At 41.8% G+C, this 20,622-nt stretch overlaps 1 protein-coding gene across 1 annotated transcript; it reads right to left on the reverse strand.

The window, feature by feature from the left end:
- Nucleotides 1-1,851: 1,851 nt before the first annotated feature.
- LOC143163392 (cytosolic phospholipase A2 epsilon-like) lies at nucleotides 1,852-19,521 on the reverse strand. Its single transcript, XM_076344658.1, has 21 exons — nucleotides 19,491-19,521; nucleotides 18,754-18,837; nucleotides 15,929-16,001; nucleotides 15,034-15,170; nucleotides 14,497-14,628; nucleotides 12,957-12,997; nucleotides 12,198-12,240; nucleotides 11,349-11,427; nucleotides 10,982-11,151; nucleotides 10,761-10,841; nucleotides 10,001-10,038; nucleotides 9,190-9,325; nucleotides 8,381-8,517; nucleotides 7,737-7,959; nucleotides 6,879-6,993; nucleotides 6,358-6,495; nucleotides 5,018-5,125; nucleotides 4,154-4,345; nucleotides 3,505-3,671; nucleotides 2,945-3,131; nucleotides 1,852-2,424 (listed from the first exon to the last, which is right to left on the reverse strand). The coding sequence occupies exons 1-21, from the start codon at nucleotides 19,515-19,517 to the stop codon at nucleotides 2,216-2,218; spliced, it is 2,517 nt and encodes an 838-aa protein (XP_076200773.1). The 5' UTR covers nucleotides 19,518-19,521; the 3' UTR covers nucleotides 1,852-2,215.
- Nucleotides 19,522-20,622: the final 1,101 nt, after the last annotated feature.

Raw genomic sequence — 20,622 nt, forward strand, 5'->3', positions numbered from 1 at the left:
CACCCCACACTGCTACCAAAACCTCGCCATGTAAACCCAATACGGAGTCCTTCTGCAATCCAAAGAATTTTAACATTGAAGTATAACCACAGGTGGTTTTAGTAGGCTACAAATTGTAGATGCTGTACTGTTACATACACTGAGAAACTCAACACACCTTTACATTATTAAGCACGATGAAAATTAGCCAGAGAAGGGGCAAAATAGAAAACATGGATTATGAACAGTTATGAGTGGAAAGCAATTAAACACATAATTGACTTTTTTCACTAGTATGTTTATGTATTCAAAATTAGTATGCTTGAAAAGTCACTGATAATTCATAATAGGTGGTCTGGGAGAATCAAAATCTTCTATTAAGAATTTGTATTCTCATCTTCCAACCTAATCTTCCCAAATTACTACGGAGTAAGAAAAAAGAAATCATGCATATGTTGAGTAGGCTTTACTTATTTTGAGAGATTTGTCACATGCTGTAAACATCACCTGTTGGTCTGATTTTTATTAATGTTTTCAATATTACTTTGGTTAATAAAACAGATACCTACGAAGAATTAGGGAATTTCTACCATCTGTTAGTAACTGAGAAGTGAATGCTCCAGGAGAAACATAAAATAACTCATTTGGTCTGTAAAGTATTAGTGTTGTTTGTGTTACTAATTCAACCTAGAACATGGGTTATCTACAAGGAACTTAATCAAAATGAGCTTATTCGTGTGTTTGGAAAGAAATACTCTTGAGTACTCATTTTGCTATGACTGTGTGATCCAGGTTTGCATGGTTTTTAATCTCTTGATTTCTCTACTTTTTTTTTTTTTTTTTTTTTCAAATGAACAAGTAAAGCATCTTAACCCTAGGGAACAAATCGAGCAGTGAGGCATGCAAGAGGAGCTGGAGGATCTTTGCTATGGGTGCAAGCAAAGTACTCCTCCATCTCTTTCCTCCTGGGAACAGTGACAGAAGCCTAGATTAGGCAACCTCTCATCATGGTACGTTTGGCCCAAATGGGCAAATTATGGCATGTATGTGCATGTTGGTGCTGGGTTTGGTGCAGAGCCAGTCTAAAAGAAATTACAGCTCAGGAGGCACAGATCCTCCTGCAGCAGCTTGCCATGCAGAAGGGTATACTTGCTATAGCATACCTTCCCAGAGCTTCCAGGGATCTCTATAGGTCTGCACCTTTCTTGTCATCTTCACAGATGACACAAGGCTCACAGCAACAGTATAGGTAACATAAATGTTTGCTGTCTCAAGAGGAAAAAAAAATAGCATTCCTGGAGCAGGATATCCTCTTTAGGTGCTCTACTGCAAAACACAGAATCTTCCTTCTTGCACTGAGACCATGTAAAGCCCTTTTCCTCACATGTGGGTGCCTCTTAGTTCTGCAGGAGCTGAGCTCATGCGAGACCCAGCCAACAGCGAGGGTAGGTGGAGCTAATGAATTCAAGGACCTGCACATCCTTGCTCTTGTTTTGAGGGGTATTAAAGCCAGCAGAGTCTTGTTCTCTTCAGCTTGTATTTCTAGTCACTATGCTGCTACCGCTCATACCAGGAGTGGGAAGAGGGACTGTTAACCAAGAAGCAGCAAGGAAGCACACAGAGGAGCTTGGTGGCCAAGCAGTGGAGAACTTCATCAACACTCTTTTGCTTTCTTGGTTGGTCTGGTACCCATGGCCTGTGCCTCCTCTGCCCAAAGCCACCCTTGGAGGTGATCTGTGCCCACAGGATGCCATATGACATGTGCCTGCCTTTCTCTAAACACTTGCCTACAATGGGCCACAGTCTCAGTAACAAACCTGGCCCACAGGCTGCTGCTTGCCTCACCACCACCTCGCAAACACAAATCACAAGTCATGTTAATAAAATATGCTTTTAATGTGGTCTGCCCTGAACATGTTAGACTTAAACATTTCAAACTCTTTCTCAAGGCAACTAGCACCATGCTCATGATCATCTTAGCACCTTCTTCCTCATGGCTGCCCATTGTCTGTACCATATAATGAATTGTACTCCACTGTCGTAGCTGAATTGCAATGAATTGCTGCAGTGAAATTCTTTGGATAAAAAAGTTTCTCTTCAGTGTCTTCTTTGTTCATCTGAGATTGCCATTAAGTGGGGTTGAGCAGGAATCCTTTGAAGCCTGCCAGACGATCATAAGGGATCTTCAGTCTCTTGGTGGGTTAAGGGACACAAAAGCATCCTCCCTTGTCTGACATTATTTCCTTTTCTGCCTCTTCCGTGCCACTGCTGTGTGCAAGGCCTGCAAAATGAGGTCCTCATTATTCAGGATGTTGTATTCACCCAGCCGAACCAGACGGTCATACGCCTTCTCAGTGTATTGAATTGAATATGTTGAATAAGGGGAACAGCAGCCATAGAGATCAACTTTGCCATCTTCCATCTCTGACTCTGAGCGCATCTGACCTAGGAGGAAGGGGAGACAAATCACTGCTGAGAGATGGGAGTTACTCTGGTCATAAGCAAGCCAAATCTTAACAGAGCATGGAAAGGAGATGTCTCTCTACAGAGAGAGTTCATAATCTAAGTTACTCTTGTGGGTTTTTAAAACTATTTTTTAAACAAATAATTATTTTTCAAACTGACAGCTCAGTCCCTGGCTTAGGTGGATATCAGCTGCTTCACATGATGTGGGGAGAAAAATGGTGATTATTCCTCTTACATGGGTCTATACTGCAGTTCTGAGCTGTACCTGTGGCTCACATAGGTACATCAAAGTTACCTGCAAACTAACTAGCTTGGGGATTGAAACAGGACTGCCATGACAGCAAATCTGACTTGGTAGAACAAGTAGCTTTAAGCAACAGAGAGGTTTGATGTATTGAAATGAGCCAACGGTGAAGTTTAAGTGTTGGAGTATTAAATATACTCCCTTTAATAGGCTGGCCATGATGTCAGCCTTTTTCTGACATGCTTGATTACTTACCTGGTGCTTTGTATTTTTGGAAGGTATCATTAATTAGTGGGAAAAATAGCAGCACTGGTGCTCCTGGAGTCTCAGCACCATCAAAGAGGTAACACTCCTTCAGGTTTTTCCTGTCTTCTTCACTCAAGTCGACCCTGGGAAAAAGAATTCCCTGCTCCGAGCAGTACTTGCAGGTCTGGTCCAGAGCCTGGATCAATGAACAGAACAGTACTAAGACTTAAAGAGGATTTCAGGGCTCAGGATTTCTTGGAGTCCAGTAACAAAGGGAGCATTTTCCAAGCTAGCTGTGTGAAAGCTCTGAAACCCCTACTGGAAAGCACTGCATCAGTGGAGAGAAGGTTTTTGTTTTCCCTGAGTTCTTAGCACAAAACAGTTGTATCGTACAAGAAAAACAAATGAGAATATGTACAGCCTATAAATGAAGTATCACACTGAAGCATTAAGCTAAAAATGCTAGCGGTTAAGACTTTTAGGAACAATATAGAAAGCACCTAAGTGTTAAAAACTTCCAGATATACAGCTGTTGAAGAAGAAATAGAGACTGCTTCAATTCCTCTCACCTGTATCTGGGATCCAGCACTGTAATTTAAATGCAGGATGACATCCACCTTTCTCTCTGGTTTTAAAAGTGGCATGATGCTTGTATTGATGAAAAATCCCGTATCTACCAGAGACAGGAATTCCTCTGATTGTGTCAGCTGGTTGGGAAATGTGTCTAACACAGTATCTAAAAGGAAAGATATTTCTTGCTGTAAGTGCAATAGCACAAAACTGGTTAGACTGTTTTCCACTCTTACACCATGACCACTGAGCCCTAACTGATTACCGTCTTCGGGGAAGGGGGATTCGCTGTATCCCTTCTCTTCTGCCCTCCCAACTCCAGCCACATGCAGTTTTGGACCTGCAGTGGCAACATTCATGAAGTGGGTTTCTTGTGCCTCCCCACCGAGTGTCTTCAAACAGAGAAAGGGAGGACCACCATCAAGACCTAGTGTCCCTGCCTCAGGAGGTGTGTGCCACCAGCAAACTATTGGCATGGAGCTCAACACCACGCCGTGCTACATCCCGGTGTGCCACAACTGATTGATCTAATAGTGATTCTGCCCAAACATGGCCTCTAACCTTGAAGAATGGGTTTAATATCAAATCTGGGTTTTCATTTTGTTCTGCTTGTTTATTCTCTCCCCAGGCATACAGGTCTTCTGTTACCTTTCCATCTGCAGAAGTGCTTGTTCTCCAGGTAGTTATTATGCATCTGGAAACCCTTTAGGAAGTTGTGCTCCTGGGCAACGCAGAGGCGGTCAGTGAGAGCGCCCCGAAGAGCACTGCCGAGGGGGCCGGGAGGGGTGAACAGGCGAGTCCTCAGCTCGTGTGGCTTCAGCGGTAGGAGGGGTTCCTCCTCTGCACAGGGAAAGGCTGTTAAATTCTACCTGCCTAGAGCAAGGTTATCCCCCAAGATCTCAAAGTAAGTAATAAATATCAGTGTTTTCTTTATTTAAAAGGCCTAGGATGAAAAGACTCAATGAACACAAGTGACCAAATGAAAACAAAACTAAAATGTTACTTTTACCAGCCAAATACCATTTCCTTACACAGTCCAGATTTGGATAAAAAACAAGACCCAGTATCAGACAGCAATAAAAATCTGCACCAGACATATGCACACTTGTGGAACAGACTGAACGCAGGCTTTGGAAAAGGATAACTGTTGTACTTATTTGTATTACAGTAGCTCCTACTTAATGTAGTCAAAATATTTTTGCTTTATTAATCATTTACAGATCAATCTTATTATTCCTCAACATTTTAACTCATCTGCCAACATCAGTGCTGAGCCCTCAGTGAGCACATAGATCACGGGACTGGAGATTTTTAAATTATCCAATTATGCTTTGCAGTATGAGACTTTGAATCCACTTCCCTCCAGAAAGGCAATGTGGCTTTTGAAGAAACACTCCAAAAAATGCCAAATATACTGTGCACATCTCACATAGCAGATGAGTGTGATGGTTTATCTAACATAAACTCTATCGAACAATAAATTCACAGTAAGGAAGAAGTATGATAATTTACCTATATTGTCGATTTTGTCCTGGGTCCACCTGTGCCAGAAATCTTCTGAAGAATGGGACAAATTCCAGATATATAACACATTCAATGAAAATAAACTACTCCACATGCCTGTAAAAGGAAAGGGCTTTCTAACTCAAACATTCACACATCATGCATCGCAAAACTGTTATCATGAGATGAAATTTGCGAGGTTTATGCATTTCCTTAGTTTGTTTTAAATGGATGATGTGTCATTTTTATTTGGCTGCTGGTTTTTAAACCTTATTTTGGTATCCAGTTTTTGTCTTATGGTACTTAGGGCTGGATATATATTTTAATGAATGGTAAGACTTTTGTGAATTAATATGATTTAAGGAGCATGGATTTTCAGAAAAAAACCCAAATATCAGAAGGCTTGTATAAAAAGAAAGGATGAAAGTTTGCAATCTGAGATATTTGACGGGGAATTATATTGATATTATATTAAAACGTGATCTTACAGCCTCTGCATTTGTAGGCTTCCCTTTTTGAGAATAAGCCTGTTAACACACTGAGGGATCAGTTTTGACCATGCATTTTTGAGCTTGAGAAACAATGTCTTTGGTTATCCCCTAGGGCACAAGTTCTCACTGTTTTTTGGTTCAGGAAGTGCAAATGTATGCATATCCAGCATAAGCTTAGGCTAAAATACTACAGTGTCTCCCTCACTCTAAGTGAAGTGGCCAGTCGAGGAGAAGTTTGCATCTCGAACCAGTCACAAGTTGACTGCTTGCCTCTTTGTCTGGAAAACACGTATCCATTCTCCACTTCAGTCACTAGGAAAAATGCTTCTGGATATGACTATGCTGTTTTCTCCCCAGGCTTGCCCAGGCAATGTAGAAACTGGAGCCAGTGGCCAAAGCAGACTCTCTGTAGCAGGGGGGACCTGGCATGCTCAAACACACCCCGATGCAGTGGAGTATCAGCATGAAGGCTCATGTAAACTGTCCATAGGAAGCACACACATTACTGACTACCTGTGAGACAGGCAAGAGGCTCTGGAGTTCACCCTTCTGGAGTAGCATGAGCAGAACCATGGATTCCCAGAGACCTGAATTTTATTGTTGGACTGGAAACAATACTATATTTTTATTCAAAACTATCTTTAAAAATGAAAATAACTACCTGTCACTTTGAATTTTCTTTTTTACTGTAAACTGTATCAAATATAGTTAAGTATTAATTCAGTGAAGACATATTTATCCTCTCCAGTGAAACTGCCCTGTCAGTCATGCACCAGTGCTTTATTAGTGCTTAGTTTATATAGCTCATAATTTAAAAAAAAAAAAAAAAAAATCATTCAGATGTTTTTAAGAGCTTACCTTCTAAGAAGCAGATCCGGGATTCAGGGACCTTCTTCATCAACCGACCCATGAAGAACTCACTGCCAAAATCCTCAACGCGAACAAAAGCTCCATATTTTTGCAATCCCACCTCATAAGGGGTGAACTCCACCCATTCTGTGGAAAGGAACACAAAGAGAACAATGTGTTACTACAACCCCTTAGCTGTAGATAAAAATGATGTTGCTATCATGGGAATGAAAGGAGTTAAAAATTAAAATAATTTCTGCAGTTAAGTCTAATAGTTAAGACCAATAGCAATGAGTTATGAGCATGGTAAAATGAAAACTCATGAACTTGAAAAGCCTTTGGAATATTTTTGAGTCTGTTGCATAGGCAGTCAAACTTTTACCTGACCACAAGGACATTATACGAATACACATTAGCTGAGGTTCTGGTCTTTAAAGGAGAGGACTTTTTTTAGACTATGTAAAAAGACTGTCCCAGGATTTACCAGCTTAAGTACGAAGATAAATGACTCTCAGATGTCTCATAATTACCTTTGAAATCCAGAGTGCTATAGTTGTTCTTGACATTGACAGCAGTATAGATAGGCAATGGGTTCTGACCACGATCAATAGCGCGTTGCTGATCAGAGAGTCTGTGGTTGTCTTTCTGTAATTCCAAAAATATGGTTACACTGAGACGAAAATTAGCAAGGAACGTTTTCTCTGCATCTAAGCTTGTAGGGCAGAAAAATTTCTGCCTCTAATGTATAATGCGTGCTGGGCCTAAATTCTGAAATACTCCGTATTTTTCAAAATTCCTGTAAGCGTTCTCTTACTGAAATATCTGCAGGCATCCAATGTGATGCCAGATTATTTGATGACCCATCAGGATGAAAATGGAAGGAAATGATGAAGAGCAGAAAGCAATACTTTTGGTATAAACCAGCTTAACGTCTTATGCTGCAAGTTTATGTAAGACCTCTCACATATTTCAAAAGTCTGCAGGTCCATTTGTTAATAGCTCTCATGGGCATTAAGAGAATGTCTGCAATTTTGCTATTAATAAATATAATAATTAAATAATAATTATTAATAATTATAATTAATAAATAAAATACTTGCAGACTATGCCAAAAAAAGTCTTAAAATATAGTATTTTTTCAAAATGGTAATCTTGGAGTTTTATCAGAAAAACATATCCTAAATCTCACAAGCAAGAATGCTGATTTCCACTATGGTTGGATATCTAAAAGACTGCCACCAAATGTTTTGGAAATGGCTGTGCATTTGCATACACACAGTCTCATAGCAAACTACTTCTCTCAGAACAAACAGGAACATGTCTTCTCCAGAAATTAATTTTCAGAAAATTGTAAGCCACTGTAAATGCTGCTTTATGACATACTGTACCCCATCATGCAACAAAGATTCCAGGACAAGCCCCCAGAGATCTATAAAAGATGTTTTGCGGCCCTCTCTTTTCCGTTGACACAGCTGCTTTTTGTAATACTTCAAATACTGCAAGGAAAGGGAATTTATTTTGCATTTTGTCATATGTTTTTGAGCCTCGCTGATTTGCTCGTCGAGATCCTTTTGTGACCAGTCAGCATCTCTGTACAAGTTTGACATGGTCCTAGGAAGAGGAAATATATATTGAAGAGGGAAAAAAACACACCAAGGTTTGAAGCAGGCAATGGCTACATTTTATGTTTCTATTTTAATTTCTTGATTTGAAATTAAGTAAAGGTTTCCTGTCTTCAGTTCCCTAAGAAACTATTATGTTCCCTTTGAAGTCACAGTCATTATCCCTGTCAAAATGACTTGAGCAATTTTCCATAAGCCGTTCTTAGAAAAACACTTGTTTTCATGCTGTTGCAAATTATGTGACTTTCCCCCATGAAAAGACTTTAATCTGTCAATTTTGGAAGAAGATTAAAAAAATAGGACAGCTGAGAAGGTATCATAGGTAGACTACTGAATGTCAGCCCCAGCCCACTTCAGTGCATTGGTGTCATCAGGAAGACTCCAGCCAAGAGCTGCTCAGTCCTACTTACCATGTAGTACCAGACAAGCCAGTCAGGTACGTGGCACAGTCCAAGACATTGAGTTTCTTGAGCCCCCGCAGACTGCCATACAGCGCGGTCAAAGATCTCATCCCTCCTCCCGTAGTCATGATGGCCACCACTGGGGTCTGTGCAACACACAAACAGAAAGGACTGGCATCAGACAGCGGACTGCAGCTGACTGTGGCTCTCAGCAGAGACCTCCTACTACCAAAGCCTGACACCACCACACATGCCCAGACACAGATTTCTTTCCAAATGATTTCTACTGAAACATAAGCTACCATTTATTTTCTAAAGGAGAACAGGAATAAAAGTAATGACAATTTTTGCTTAGATAGCTGACACTTGTCTCCAATGTGTTCAACATAGATGTTTGGTAAAAAACAAATGAAAATGCATTAATTAAAACCAAAAGGGAGCAAGAGAGAAAGAATCAGTTGTAAAGGCAGGAAATAAAAAGAAGTCTCACAGGTCGAAGAGAGGAGGAAGGGTTATCAACAAGGATAACAATCATAGGGTAAAGACCGTGGAAGAAGCCATTTCTATACAAGGGATATCTAGCCTGACTTGCAATGAAGGTGTGGCAGGAGAAGAGTTAAACTCAGGATAGCAACTGCAAAGGACACAAACTGCAGGGTGAGATTAGAGGTATGGGGCAGTATTGGAAGTGTGCATAAGTTTAAAGATGAGGAAACACCGGAAAAAAAATTAACTGGGAAAAAAAAGAGGTCATATTATGCTGTTATGCCCTCACTGCTAAGTGCTCATTAGATGTTTTGAATGTTTGCCCTACAGACCTCATGGTCCAGCAGATCCTGTTCCAGCTGCAGGACCTTCTTCAGAGCAGGAGCAACATACTTCTGCCTTTTGCATAGAAAGTCTTGCTCCTGCACGCAGAGGTCAAACCCTAAACGCACATCAAGGTGGTCTGGGCTGGAGCAGAGATCAGGAAAAAAGAATATTCCATTTTATTATTGGTAGACAAGCTCAGAGTTTCCAATACAAGGAAATAAACCAGATCCACAAAGTACCACATTTACAGGAGGAGCCTTTCCTACACTCCCAAACACGTATACAATGCTGCATGAAAGAATGATAAAAAAAGGGACTACTAAATTTCTAAGCAGTTATCAAAAGAAAACGAAGACATTCCTGCAGATAATTTCTGAGACATCTGCTGTCTGGATTCTCTCATACTTCAGCCTGCACTGAGACCTGTAGGAAAAACTTCTCACATTTTTCTTGAAGTAGGCAGCAAAGTTTATCTACTTCATGATCAACAGTACCAGGTGATCAGCTGCACTCTTACATCGTGTTAAAGAAAAAGTTAAAGACTGTGCTGAGCATAACACCGACTAGCATAATTGGCTTGTAATATTATTTCTTCTATTTTATACATCTTTTTCATTATTCATGTCTCAGTATGGATTATCTACATGTATTGTTAATTTTACACATATAGTTTGCTTTCAGCTCATGTGAATTCCACATCACTTGGTCACACAACCTACTGTCCTACTGTGAGTGCCTCCTCCCTAGTAAAGAGCCAAGGGTGAGACGAGTTCAGCTAAGGACAAGTTAGCCTCCAAGAGTGGCCAAGTCTCTTACCAGTCTTCTGCCTTCATATATAAATCAAATCCTTTATCCTGGAAAACAAGAATGCAAACAGTGTAAGCATGACAACCTGCTTTAGCACTCCTCCCCTGCAGCCCCAGGAGGAATTTTAGCTTGTGCCGTCCTAGCAATGCAGGTACAAATCAGGAGCTCTGAATATTCCAGCAGCATATATGAATTGACTGCAGTGGTTTATCGTCAGGGAAGTTGTTCAGTAATTCCCAATGTTTTCTAGTGAATGTAACGTCTGAGGACAACTGATGTTTACAGAGGAAAGTAGAGATAATGCATACCTTACCCATCTCTACTAACATTACCTCTCTTAGGCAGCCAGCCAGGCTGCAGCCACACTACTATTCTGCACAGCAGCATTTGCTCCTCCCTTTCTGTGGCTTATAACCTACAACAGCCGTGATCCTTTCATTCTGTGTGGATTTTTTTAAACATGAATCTAAAAGTGCTTTGCAAAGCATGGTCAGCATCAGCAAGAGACTGGCGCTACCTCAGTTAGTTCAGGTGCCCCACTGGTGCGTGAGAAGAGAAAAAGCAGAGCCCAAAATTTAGCATGAAGTAAGATCAGGATGGAGCAACAAGATCCCCTGTATTCCCACACCCATTCAAACAGAACAAGGCACAACCTGGCATTTTTGTCTGCAGGCTTTCATCATCAGAAAGTACCCTGGTAATCATCAGGGGGATGCAGACTTTCACACTCAGGTTTCTCAACCTCTCCCACAAAAGAGCAGGCACTCACCTCTGCTAAGATCATGTTTTTTCCACTTGGAAGGGAATGAAGTTGCACGTTTGGACGGCCTGTATCATACACACGGGAGCGCTGAAAAAATACAAATATATCCAAGTTTATATTGTAAGGAATGTTACTCTCTTTCCACAATGCAAATTAATGTTACTATTTATGGTGCATGTTACTTTACATGCCATTATTTTGTTTTATAAAGTCCGGTTATAACATACAAAGGAGGGAGGTCGTTTCTTCCCTGGTAGCGTAACATCCAGTGTTGGCTGCTTGTATCTGGCATAGTGGAATTTGGCAGGAGAGGAGGAACTGAAGACCAGATCAGATCCCAGCATAATGCCTTGAGTGCCTTCATAAGAGCCTTGCACTTTAAAGGAGAATTCTTTCCCTAAGGAAGCAATACAAAAGCAGACGCAGAGTAGTTTTCTCATCAAAATTGGAAACAAAGGTTCTTACAGACTCTATCACAAGGCTGTTCTCATTTTCAGATTTGTTGGGGTTTTTTTCATTCTTACGTTAAGCCAATTGCCTTCATAATATTAGCACATCATGATTGAAAAACAGCTGATGGAGAAATAACCTCACTTGATAAAGATTTCTTCTCCTTTTTCTTCTTCTTCTTCTTCTCAACCACCTGGACTTCCAAGCAGCAGATTTTGCGAGACTGTAAGAGACATGAACAATAAAATACCTCATGGCAGGGAATTTTCCAGTCTGAGATTCTGTTTCCTAGCCTAAGCGCCTGCTGATGATACGAATGCTATACAGGCAGTGCACTTTGTCCTGAGTAAAACATTTTCTCTCAACTGCAACCTCGATTTTGGATGCTGGCTGGAACAGGAGGAGTCTCTGAGAAACTGGACGCAGCCAGCGCAAGGCTGAGGGGGCAGTGTGGATGAATAGGGCTTGCAGAAGGGAGAAGGTAAGGGCAAAGTGAAAAACAGCACTCCCAGGATCCCAACAGAGATGCAGAGGACTGATTCAAACAAAAATAATGAGGAAACAAAGTTAATAAATGAGCAAATAGCATGGTCAGAAAGTCCCTGTGTGAAAAGTGCAGTTATGAATGCAGGAAATGACACGTGCCTGGGACGGGACAAACCCCATCTCTTTGGCAATACAGGAATTCGGGAGGAGTGATGTCCAAGGGAGAGTTCACTGCTGCACCGATGTCTCGGACCTAAACCAATTCCATGTGTTGCCTTTGCAACACCAGAGGGATGCTAGCATGGGGGGTCTCCCCGCTGTTCCAGCCGCAGCCTCTCCATGGGTGCCATCCACGAGGATATGTCGTGAGGCAGATGATGAAGTGGGAAATCGCAGTGTCTCAGTGCTGGCTTTGCTCAGTTAAAGAGTATGTTGGCCTGATGACTGTGAGTCAAGTGAAACAAGTGTGGCAACAGGACAAGAGAGGTGACAATACGTAACACTCACCACTAGTACTCCATTAGTAATGATGGTTTCAGGAGGGCCTGAACTAGGAAACAGAAAGAAAAATGCATTTTTAATAACTCAGTATAATTACAGTATAATTCATGAGCCACACCCTTCTGATTTTCCTCTTGCTTATTTTTAGCTGTGTATTGGATTTGAAAGAAAAGTCCCGGGAGACTCGTGGTACAAGTTTCCTCACTCTACTCCGTCAAGGCACAATCGTCATCTTACCGGCTCGTCCAGTCCTGGAGCTCAGCAAAAAAAAAAAAGCTACTGAGGGGCCAAACCATGTAGTGATTTTATGCTGAGCCCCAAGCTCAGGCTGCAGACGGTTTCATGGAATCCAGTTTTTTAAAAATTGCAGTTTTTCAGAGGATGGGACAGAAAGGGCTCTAGATCAAAAATCCAATGCGTTATTCCATGTTGTGCTTTGAAGGGAGGCAAACACCCCTGCTGATCTCAAAGACAAACGCATAACAGAACGGTAGTCCCAGTATTCTGGTCTTAAATACTATTCATTACACTAGGCAAAGAAGAGGTTTTAGGGTGTTCTCCCTGTCTGCCTGAAGTTCAGGGGAGGTCATCCTGGCACGCACCAATTCGTCACACAGCTCATAGCACAGATTCCTCAGGGAACTGTGTTCATCATCAGCATCATCAAGGAATGATGCTCTCTGGACAATTAGACTAGATTATTTCATGCCTCTGAATTGCTGTTTCTTTTTGCTGCAGATTATGTTGCATTTCATGTTTACTCACATATTATCCAATGCAAATCCCACCTCTAGCTCCTCTTGCCTCTGGAAAATAAAGAAAGGAAAACGTTTTTAACACTAGTCTACTGGCAGTTCTCATAATGCAAGTTCTCACTCTCACAATATAGGTACGCATGCACTATTTGTGACTGGCAGAGCATTTAAAATAGAGGCACCCACCACCTCACATCTGTGTGTCTTGAGTCTCAAGATTCTTTGTTGGTAGGAAGTTTCTGGGTGGCTGTGATAGCAGTTTTTAACAAAGAAAGTAGTTGGCTTGCCTGCTTCTGCTGGGACACAAGGGACAGACCCAGGCGGAGATGCTGTTTCATACCAAGTCTGCCAGCAAAGAGAAACAGGGTCTGCTGAGGGGAGCAGCCGAAGCCTTCTGGTGTAAGGAAGGGAAAATGGTGACATGCAAAGCAGCTGTGGAAGAGGACAACCACTTTGTTTGGCAACGTGTTGAGGGCATTGGGGCAGAGGTAAATCTGACAATAAGGCCTGGTCTGTGGGGTGGTGGAGAAGAGTATAATCCCTAGGAGGAAGAAAGCACAGGAGAGAGGAAAACAAAGGTGGGGACAGAAGCGATGATGAACAGAGAAGTGAGATCATGCTGTGGGTTACTTAGTTGCTCAAATTACCTATTGCATTAAAGACACCAAAAAGTTATTAATATAGGACAAAAAAAATTTACGAAGGCCTGTAGAGTATGAGCTCTAACTACTGTAGCTGTGCAAATGCAGTATCGAAAGGCCTGGATATGGCACCTGTAACCACCCACAGTAATGAGCTGGGGTACAACTAGCCAAATGTTTCTATTTTACCAAGGGTTAGTGGAAGTCCACACACTGCTCCTCTGGTATTTTGCAGAGAAAAAAATGGTCAAATAAGGCATTTAAAGATAACGAACTGCAGCGTGGAGTTTGGGTGTGTGTAGATAAGGTAATTAATCAACTGAATGGTGCATGACAGATGCACAAGAGACTGGGAGGGAACTGGAAAAGGAGAGGGACAGACAGAACATACTGGGAGGTGGAATGTGTGACTTTCAGAGCCTCCCTGGACATTCAAAATAGGAATGTTTCTTATTGCTAAGCTGAGTGCCCTGACTTAGACACTTTATTTAAACACCCATGCCACAGTTCATAATTAGCAACTAGTCTGGTTTGACACTTGGTTCCGACCACAGAGTTATTACTTCCTAATTACTAGGTTAAGTAAAAAGTTATGACAAAAAGCATCATGTACTGGCGTGGACACACTCCTTGATCCTCGATGGGGGCAGGTTCAGCAAAGTGACGATTTTGCAAAGACACCTGAAGTTTGTGAGCCTCTGTGGCCAACACCAAACCCTTCAGTGTGCCTACAGATCCAGGTATGAAGAGGCTTTCCCACATCAGAGTGAAAATCAACTCCCTTTTATGTGGCTGGGCAGTCCATACACAAGAAGGAAAAAAAGAAAGATTTTGCAAATAACATTTTAGACAGAAAAGCAGACAAACACTTTCTTGCCAACCTATTCCATTTCTTATTTCAGACCTCACCTGTGAATCGCACTTGAAGTGCATGAAGACTTGCTCTCCCAGGGAAAGTTTGGCTATATCGAAGTACACTGTGAAGAGGTGGTCATCTTGAGTAACCACATCCTTATCATAGAGCGCCAGCTCCAGCACATTCTGGGAAGTGAAGGGAAGGACTTTAGAAATGTGTCAGGTTTCCTTCAAAGCAGGAGATCCTGGGGACAGTTGTTTTAGTCAGCTGTTGTGAGGAGTGGGAGGACATAAAGAAAAAGAGCAGGAAGGGAAGGAGGTGGAGGGGAAATCAGCTCCGTGTACGCATCTGCCTATGAGGAGGAATGAGAGGAAATCAGAGATATCTCAAAGGTCATATTCTACCCGTGGCTGAGAGAGATACTTGTCTTTCATGGTATGGAAAACAGCCATAAGGATATGTGTTGTTCTCACATCTTTCTGCATCTTTCCTTGCCTCTTGAGAAAATTACTTATGTCCCCTTTACAAAAAGATAAAACCTGGCAGTTGCTCCCTAGGTCATGGTTAACAGTGAAGTCCCAGCTCAGTACCTTGACCTGACTCTGGATCCTGAAGTAGAAGGTTTCATTCCAGACTGGGTCTTTGCAGTTCTTGATGGTTTTAGTCTGAAATTTGTCGGTTGAAGCAGTTGGCAGCCACAGCCTCACATAGCAATCAGTCTGGCTTACTGTATATTAATAAACACAAACACATCTAAAATGAGGATTTGCTCTAGAACAAAGAATGAATTGAACAACATGGAGCTTTGCTTTCAAAGAGAGACACTATGATACATGATGACATCTTTGTCCAACATAAACATTAGAATTTAGGTAATAGGAATGGAGAAAAAAGATTCTTCTCTGAATAAATGTGATTAGGGATATAATAAATGCATTAAAAACAAAGGGTTTTCCCCTCCTTCTATGTCATCAAGCAATCAGTTTAGCCCAGGATAAAATAATTCGGGACAATGAAAGGTGGTACACAGGGAATCGGGGTATGGTAATTTGGATTACTTAGCCTTGAGAAAGCTTTGAGTACAAGCTAAATTTGAGATAAGGCTACTCCATTTTCAGTATTTGCTCCATTATCCCAACCGGTTTGTGTTCTTTGTTACATAAATATACTCCAGAGGAAAACACAGGAGATCTTTCCACATTTCTTGCTTTCAACAGACTACAGAGTTTCCCCTGCTCCCTTTGGGGATGCAGAGAAATATGTGCAATAGGTACAACTGTGACCTTATAGAGTTACCTCTGCACAGAACAGGGCTGATGGAAAGAAGAGCAACACACTATGTTCATTGCTGGAACCAGCATGCCAGTGAGAGGACTTTCTCCATCCGTGGAAAAGATCTAGAAAGCACTTTTTCTTGGAGCAGGACTAGCTAGTACCCCATGAAGGGCATGTATGGGGACCATACAGAGCACTACAGATACTTACAGACATCTGCCTGGTGGATATTTCTTGCTCTTATGACTCTTATAGTCAGTAAGTAACACAGAGATGATTCTATCTGCAGGGGGAAAAAAAACATATAAAAGACAGGAATGAATGCTAAAGGTAGATAGCATACTTAGAGGATAGAAATGATCAAGAAAGAGAAATACCCAAATCATGCACAACTTAGTTGTATTTTTCTATGCGACTATGAAATGGCCAATACATTTATTTTCCTACTAATATCTAAATCAAGTACTAGACGGAAAGACTTCTCTACTTTTATAGCATGATATGTGGGTTTGTATTATTATAGAGAATTTATTTGCTTTCTAACTAAAATCTAGCTACACAAAGTGGTAAGATTCAGACTCAGCTTGGGAGAAGATGTACTTGTTAAATTTGCAAGGTAGAAAATGAAAAGCTGCCTTAGGCTTTTTGCAAGTGATAAAATTATCATCGTGGGAATCACCTCCCACCCAGTCATTACACATGTTCAGTCTCCTGGGCTACGGGATATGATTTTCTCATATACCTGCTCTTTTAAACGTACAGTACTCCCCAGAGTTAAATGCTGACCTCTGATCTCCATGCTGCTGTTAATGTCAGAGGAAGAGATTGCTGCTTTGCACTTCCACCATGCTACTCACTATGCAAGTGTTTTTCACGTACAGGGATGTAACTGCCCCTCTTGAGATGAGTTCACCTCTGACTTTCTTGTGAGAAGTTTTTCTTTAGTTTTAAACCATGTAAACTCTTTGTGTCTGGAGTTTCTTTGCACTGTTTGGCTTAAGAAGTGCAAAGACAGTGTTTTACACCTGGTAAGAAACTCTTGCTTGTTCCCTTTGGCTTCCCTCTTTCACATTAGCCCATGCCTCCAACATTAAGGCCTCATGCTTGACTCCTTAGCCTCTCATATTGCTGTTATGGTCTTATGTTGGAGCCCAAATGTGAGTCCATATCCCTTCTCCTTTTATCATAAAATAAACAAATAAATACCATTAATCTCCATTTCCACCTAACCTTTTATTTCTACAGTCATGAAAGGGGGAAAAGACACAATATGTTGGAATACAAATCAGCAGGAAAATTTTGCTCCAAAAGTTCTAAAATGCAAAAGGCATTTAGTGCAACTACAGGGCCATGGACAGGTAGTGACATCACCTGCTCACTCCACCTGTACTGACTATAAAAAGACCATTGCCAGTCCTGAAGTGGCATTAGCATGATACTGACCTCATTAGTCCCACTGAGAAGGATGTGTGACACAGGCACTGCAGGAAAGGAGAGCAGGAGTTTTGCTCTAGTTGGCCTGTCTGAGCAAAACAATTTGGTATGTACTGTGTTAATAATGTGCCATGCTTACCGTGCGTAAAAAATGAAGTACATTAGTATTCATAGGTTCAATGGAATATATGTCTATGTGATGTCTCTCATAATGTTTAACCTGGGTGTATTAATGCATGCAGCCAAGGCTAACGAATATATGTTGTTGAGATTGGGGGCAGTTAGCAAGTAGGCTAATGAAGAAACAGGTAAAATTAGCCTCCAGGAAACCAAAGCACCCCACCCTAGGAAAAGGCACCAACGACATTCGTGCTGTTCAGCTGCACAGCAGGTGACCAGGTGTTCACATCAAGGATGTCAAACCACTGCTAAGACTCCAAAGAGTAGCTGTGGATAAGACCATCAAAGGCACTTGTATTCACGTCTAAAAACTAACTCCTAAGGCACAGAAGTAAGGCAGGTACAGGTGGAAAGCGTTCAGTAATTACAGAGCCGGTAACTGGTGCTGCCAGTGGCTGGCTTTGGAGAAGGCACTTTCCTGGAAAGGCTCAACTCAGTTTCAGGGATCGGATCCCCTGGAGCCACCATGGTGGCTTGTGGTGATCCCAAAGCACCAGAGAGGGAGTGAAGATTGAACAAAGTATTCAGGCATGTGGATGTGCCCTGTAGTAACCAGGGAGCCTTGGCTTAGACATCACAGAGGTATAAATAACAAACGGCCAAAATCCCGTCAGTGGTGTGAGTTTTGCCTAAAAATTTTGAGAGGTTTGGTTTGTTCTTCTGAACCTGCCATGGTCCCTGCAGCATAGAGAGTTGCATTTTAGGGCATATTTCTCATCTCTGGGTTTTCCATTCAACTAATCAACAGAAAGGGTAGGCTATTCCTTAAACTGTAAGCACAACACTTGTTGCACAGCAACTTAACTCAGCTTGAAACAGAGCAAGGGAGAGTTCCTAATTATTACTAAATAGCCTTAAACTAGAGAGAAGAAGGTTAAAAAATCTTTTTCAGCACATCTGGTCCTCTCATTTCCTAGAGGAAAGATTTACTATAACATGTCTGAAGTCTCCTGGAAAACTATTATTTTTTTGTAGAAGCCAGAAGAATGATTAATCCAGGAAATCAGGTGTTAAAAATGCACTTCAAGATTATGCCATACTCTTTGTGGGAGTAAGTGGCACAATTTCACAGCTCTTACTACCTACACTGGCAGTAAATTTGCCCTTGTGCTTTAGCAAGACATATTTAGCAGAAAGCCTATTCAAACCCATTCTTTTAAAGATACGTCTTGTTAAAACAGTGTTCATTTCTCATGTGCCAAGGATAGAAAACAGCACTAGGACTTTAACATGAAGCAAGACTGCGTAAGTGAAGTGATCAAAATGATAAGCGGGGCAGTGTTTCACAGAGGGAGCTGGATGGGTTATCGTAGCTAATTAGACTGTTTGGCAGATGCTGAACCCTATCTGTTCTCACCTAGGCTCCACCCAGCAGGAAAGTCTCTTTTTCAGTTTTCTTTTTAAATTCTCCTTTGCAGTACCTTTATAACAGGAGTCCACTGTTCCCCATGAGGATTCAGCCGCATAATTCCTTCTCCTAGCTGAGCGGTTTGAGTGATCAGCTCCTGCAACAAGAAGGGCCAACATTACCCCTGGAAAAACCATCCTGTCTCTTAAAAGCAATCCTCATCAGGAATTGAGAACCGCAGAACAGCAGTGAAGGGGATCCCATGGCCAGTGCTGGCTGTAGAGCCTCGGCAGGTACAGGTGTTTCCTGCTGTGCCCGGTGCCACTGCCTGCACCGTGCTTCCCCCAGTAAGCCTGAGCGGAGGTTTAGCAGCCAGGTAAGGTCCACCCTTTGCATGACACACAGGGAAGGAAAGGCAGCTCCTGACCCTGGCTGTTAAAGGAACAGCAAACCTGTCTCCCATAAATACACCCTCTCATTAATCTTTCACCTTGAAGCATATCTCCATGCTATTTAATATTTATTCTAAGGTTGTATATGTCATGTCTCTAAAATGAAGAAAACCCCTCAATATACAAAATGCTCCCTTTGTAAATAAACTCTTACTCCCCAAGTAGTTTTCACTTCCTTCCTACAGTTTGCTATCATTTTTTAAATGTTAATAATGAGTTCTTGAAGCACTGACTTTTTTCATCCTGCACAGTCATTCGTAGTCAATGGTAGGTCAAGAAAGTAGTACCATCTTTGCACTATACACAGCATAACCAGCTGAGATCCCAGATGCCTTGCTTTACTCTGCACCCTTCTTACCTGAGACAAAATGCAATCTTGCTCCATTGTGGTCACTGTCACGTACACATCCAGTGTTATCTGTGGCAATGCAATTTCATATCTCCCAGCTTCCACAGACACCAATAGTTTAAATGTCTCATATGCAGGTGAACAACTATTTTATAAACTGACTCAGAGCCCCACCTCTGCCTGATTTCTCAAACCCAGTTATTCCCCTCCCATTTTCTTATGCTAGGAAGCTGAATCCTGTGGTCGAATAAGCAGGAAAAAATACCTTTGCCTGTACAGTAGGTGGAAGTATGCTGTTTGAGTCACTTTGCCCAATACTAGCCAATGGCAGGTTTATAACTAATAGTAAGAGAAGGATGCCCTTTTATCTGGGCACTGAACTTTCCACTTAGCAAGACCTCAAAGCCTACAGAAATACTCTGCAAAAACGTGCAGCAACAGTACATTAATTGGATTTAGGTTATTGCCGTGGTTTAACCCCAGCTGGCAACTAAGCACCACACAGCTGCTTGCTCACTCGCCCCCACGGTGGGATGGGGGAGAGAATCAGAAGGGTAAAAGTGAGAAAACTCGTGGGTTGAGATAAAGACAGTTTAACAGGTAAAGCAAAAGCCGTGCATGCCAGCAAAGCAAAACAAGGAATTCATTCACTACTTCCCATCGGCAGGCAGGTGTTCAGCCATCCCCAGGAAAGCAGGGCTCCGTCACGCCTAACGGTTACTTGGGAAGACAAACGCCATCACTCCAAACGTCCCCCCCTTCCTTCTTCTTCCCCCAGCTTTATATGCTGAGCATGACATCACATGGTATGGAATATCCCTTTGGCCAGTTTGGGTCAGCTGTCCTGGCTGTGCCCCCTCCCAGCTTCTTGTGCACCTCCTGGCTTGCAGAGTATGGGAAGCTGAAAAGTCCTTGACTTAGTATAAACACTGCTTAGCAACAACTAAAACATCAGTGTGTTATCACATTATTCTCACGATAAATCCAAAACACAGCACTATACCAGCTACTAGGAAGAAAATTAACTCTGTCCCAGCCAAAACCAGCACATGGGGATCTGTGACAGTAAGCAGATAGGATAAAACAGCTTGTTGTGGTTAAATGAAAAAAGAGGGACAACACTATTGCTCTCAGACTAAAC

The sequence above is a fragment of the Aptenodytes patagonicus genome, chromosome 7 (assembly GCF_965638725.1).
Source record: "Aptenodytes patagonicus chromosome 7, bAptPat1.pri.cur, whole genome shotgun sequence".
Classification (NCBI taxonomy): Eukaryota; Metazoa; Chordata; class Aves; order Sphenisciformes; family Spheniscidae; genus Aptenodytes; species Aptenodytes patagonicus.

What these genes read in the sequence shown, in the direction of transcription:
- LOC143163392 (XM_076344658.1), bottom strand. Translation starts at nt 19,517, where the DNA reads ATGGAGCAAGATTGCATTTTGTCTCAG. An exon ending in TTACTAATGGAGTACTAGTG is followed by an intron (nt 11,428 to 12,197) that starts GTGAGTGTTACG and finishes TGTCTCTTACAG; the next exon opens with TCTCGCAAAATCTGCTGCTT. An exon ending in GGCTTGTCTGGTACTACATG is followed by an intron (nt 7,960 to 8,380) that starts GTAAGTAGGACT and finishes TCCTCTTCCTAG; the next exon opens with GACCATGTCAAACTTGTACA.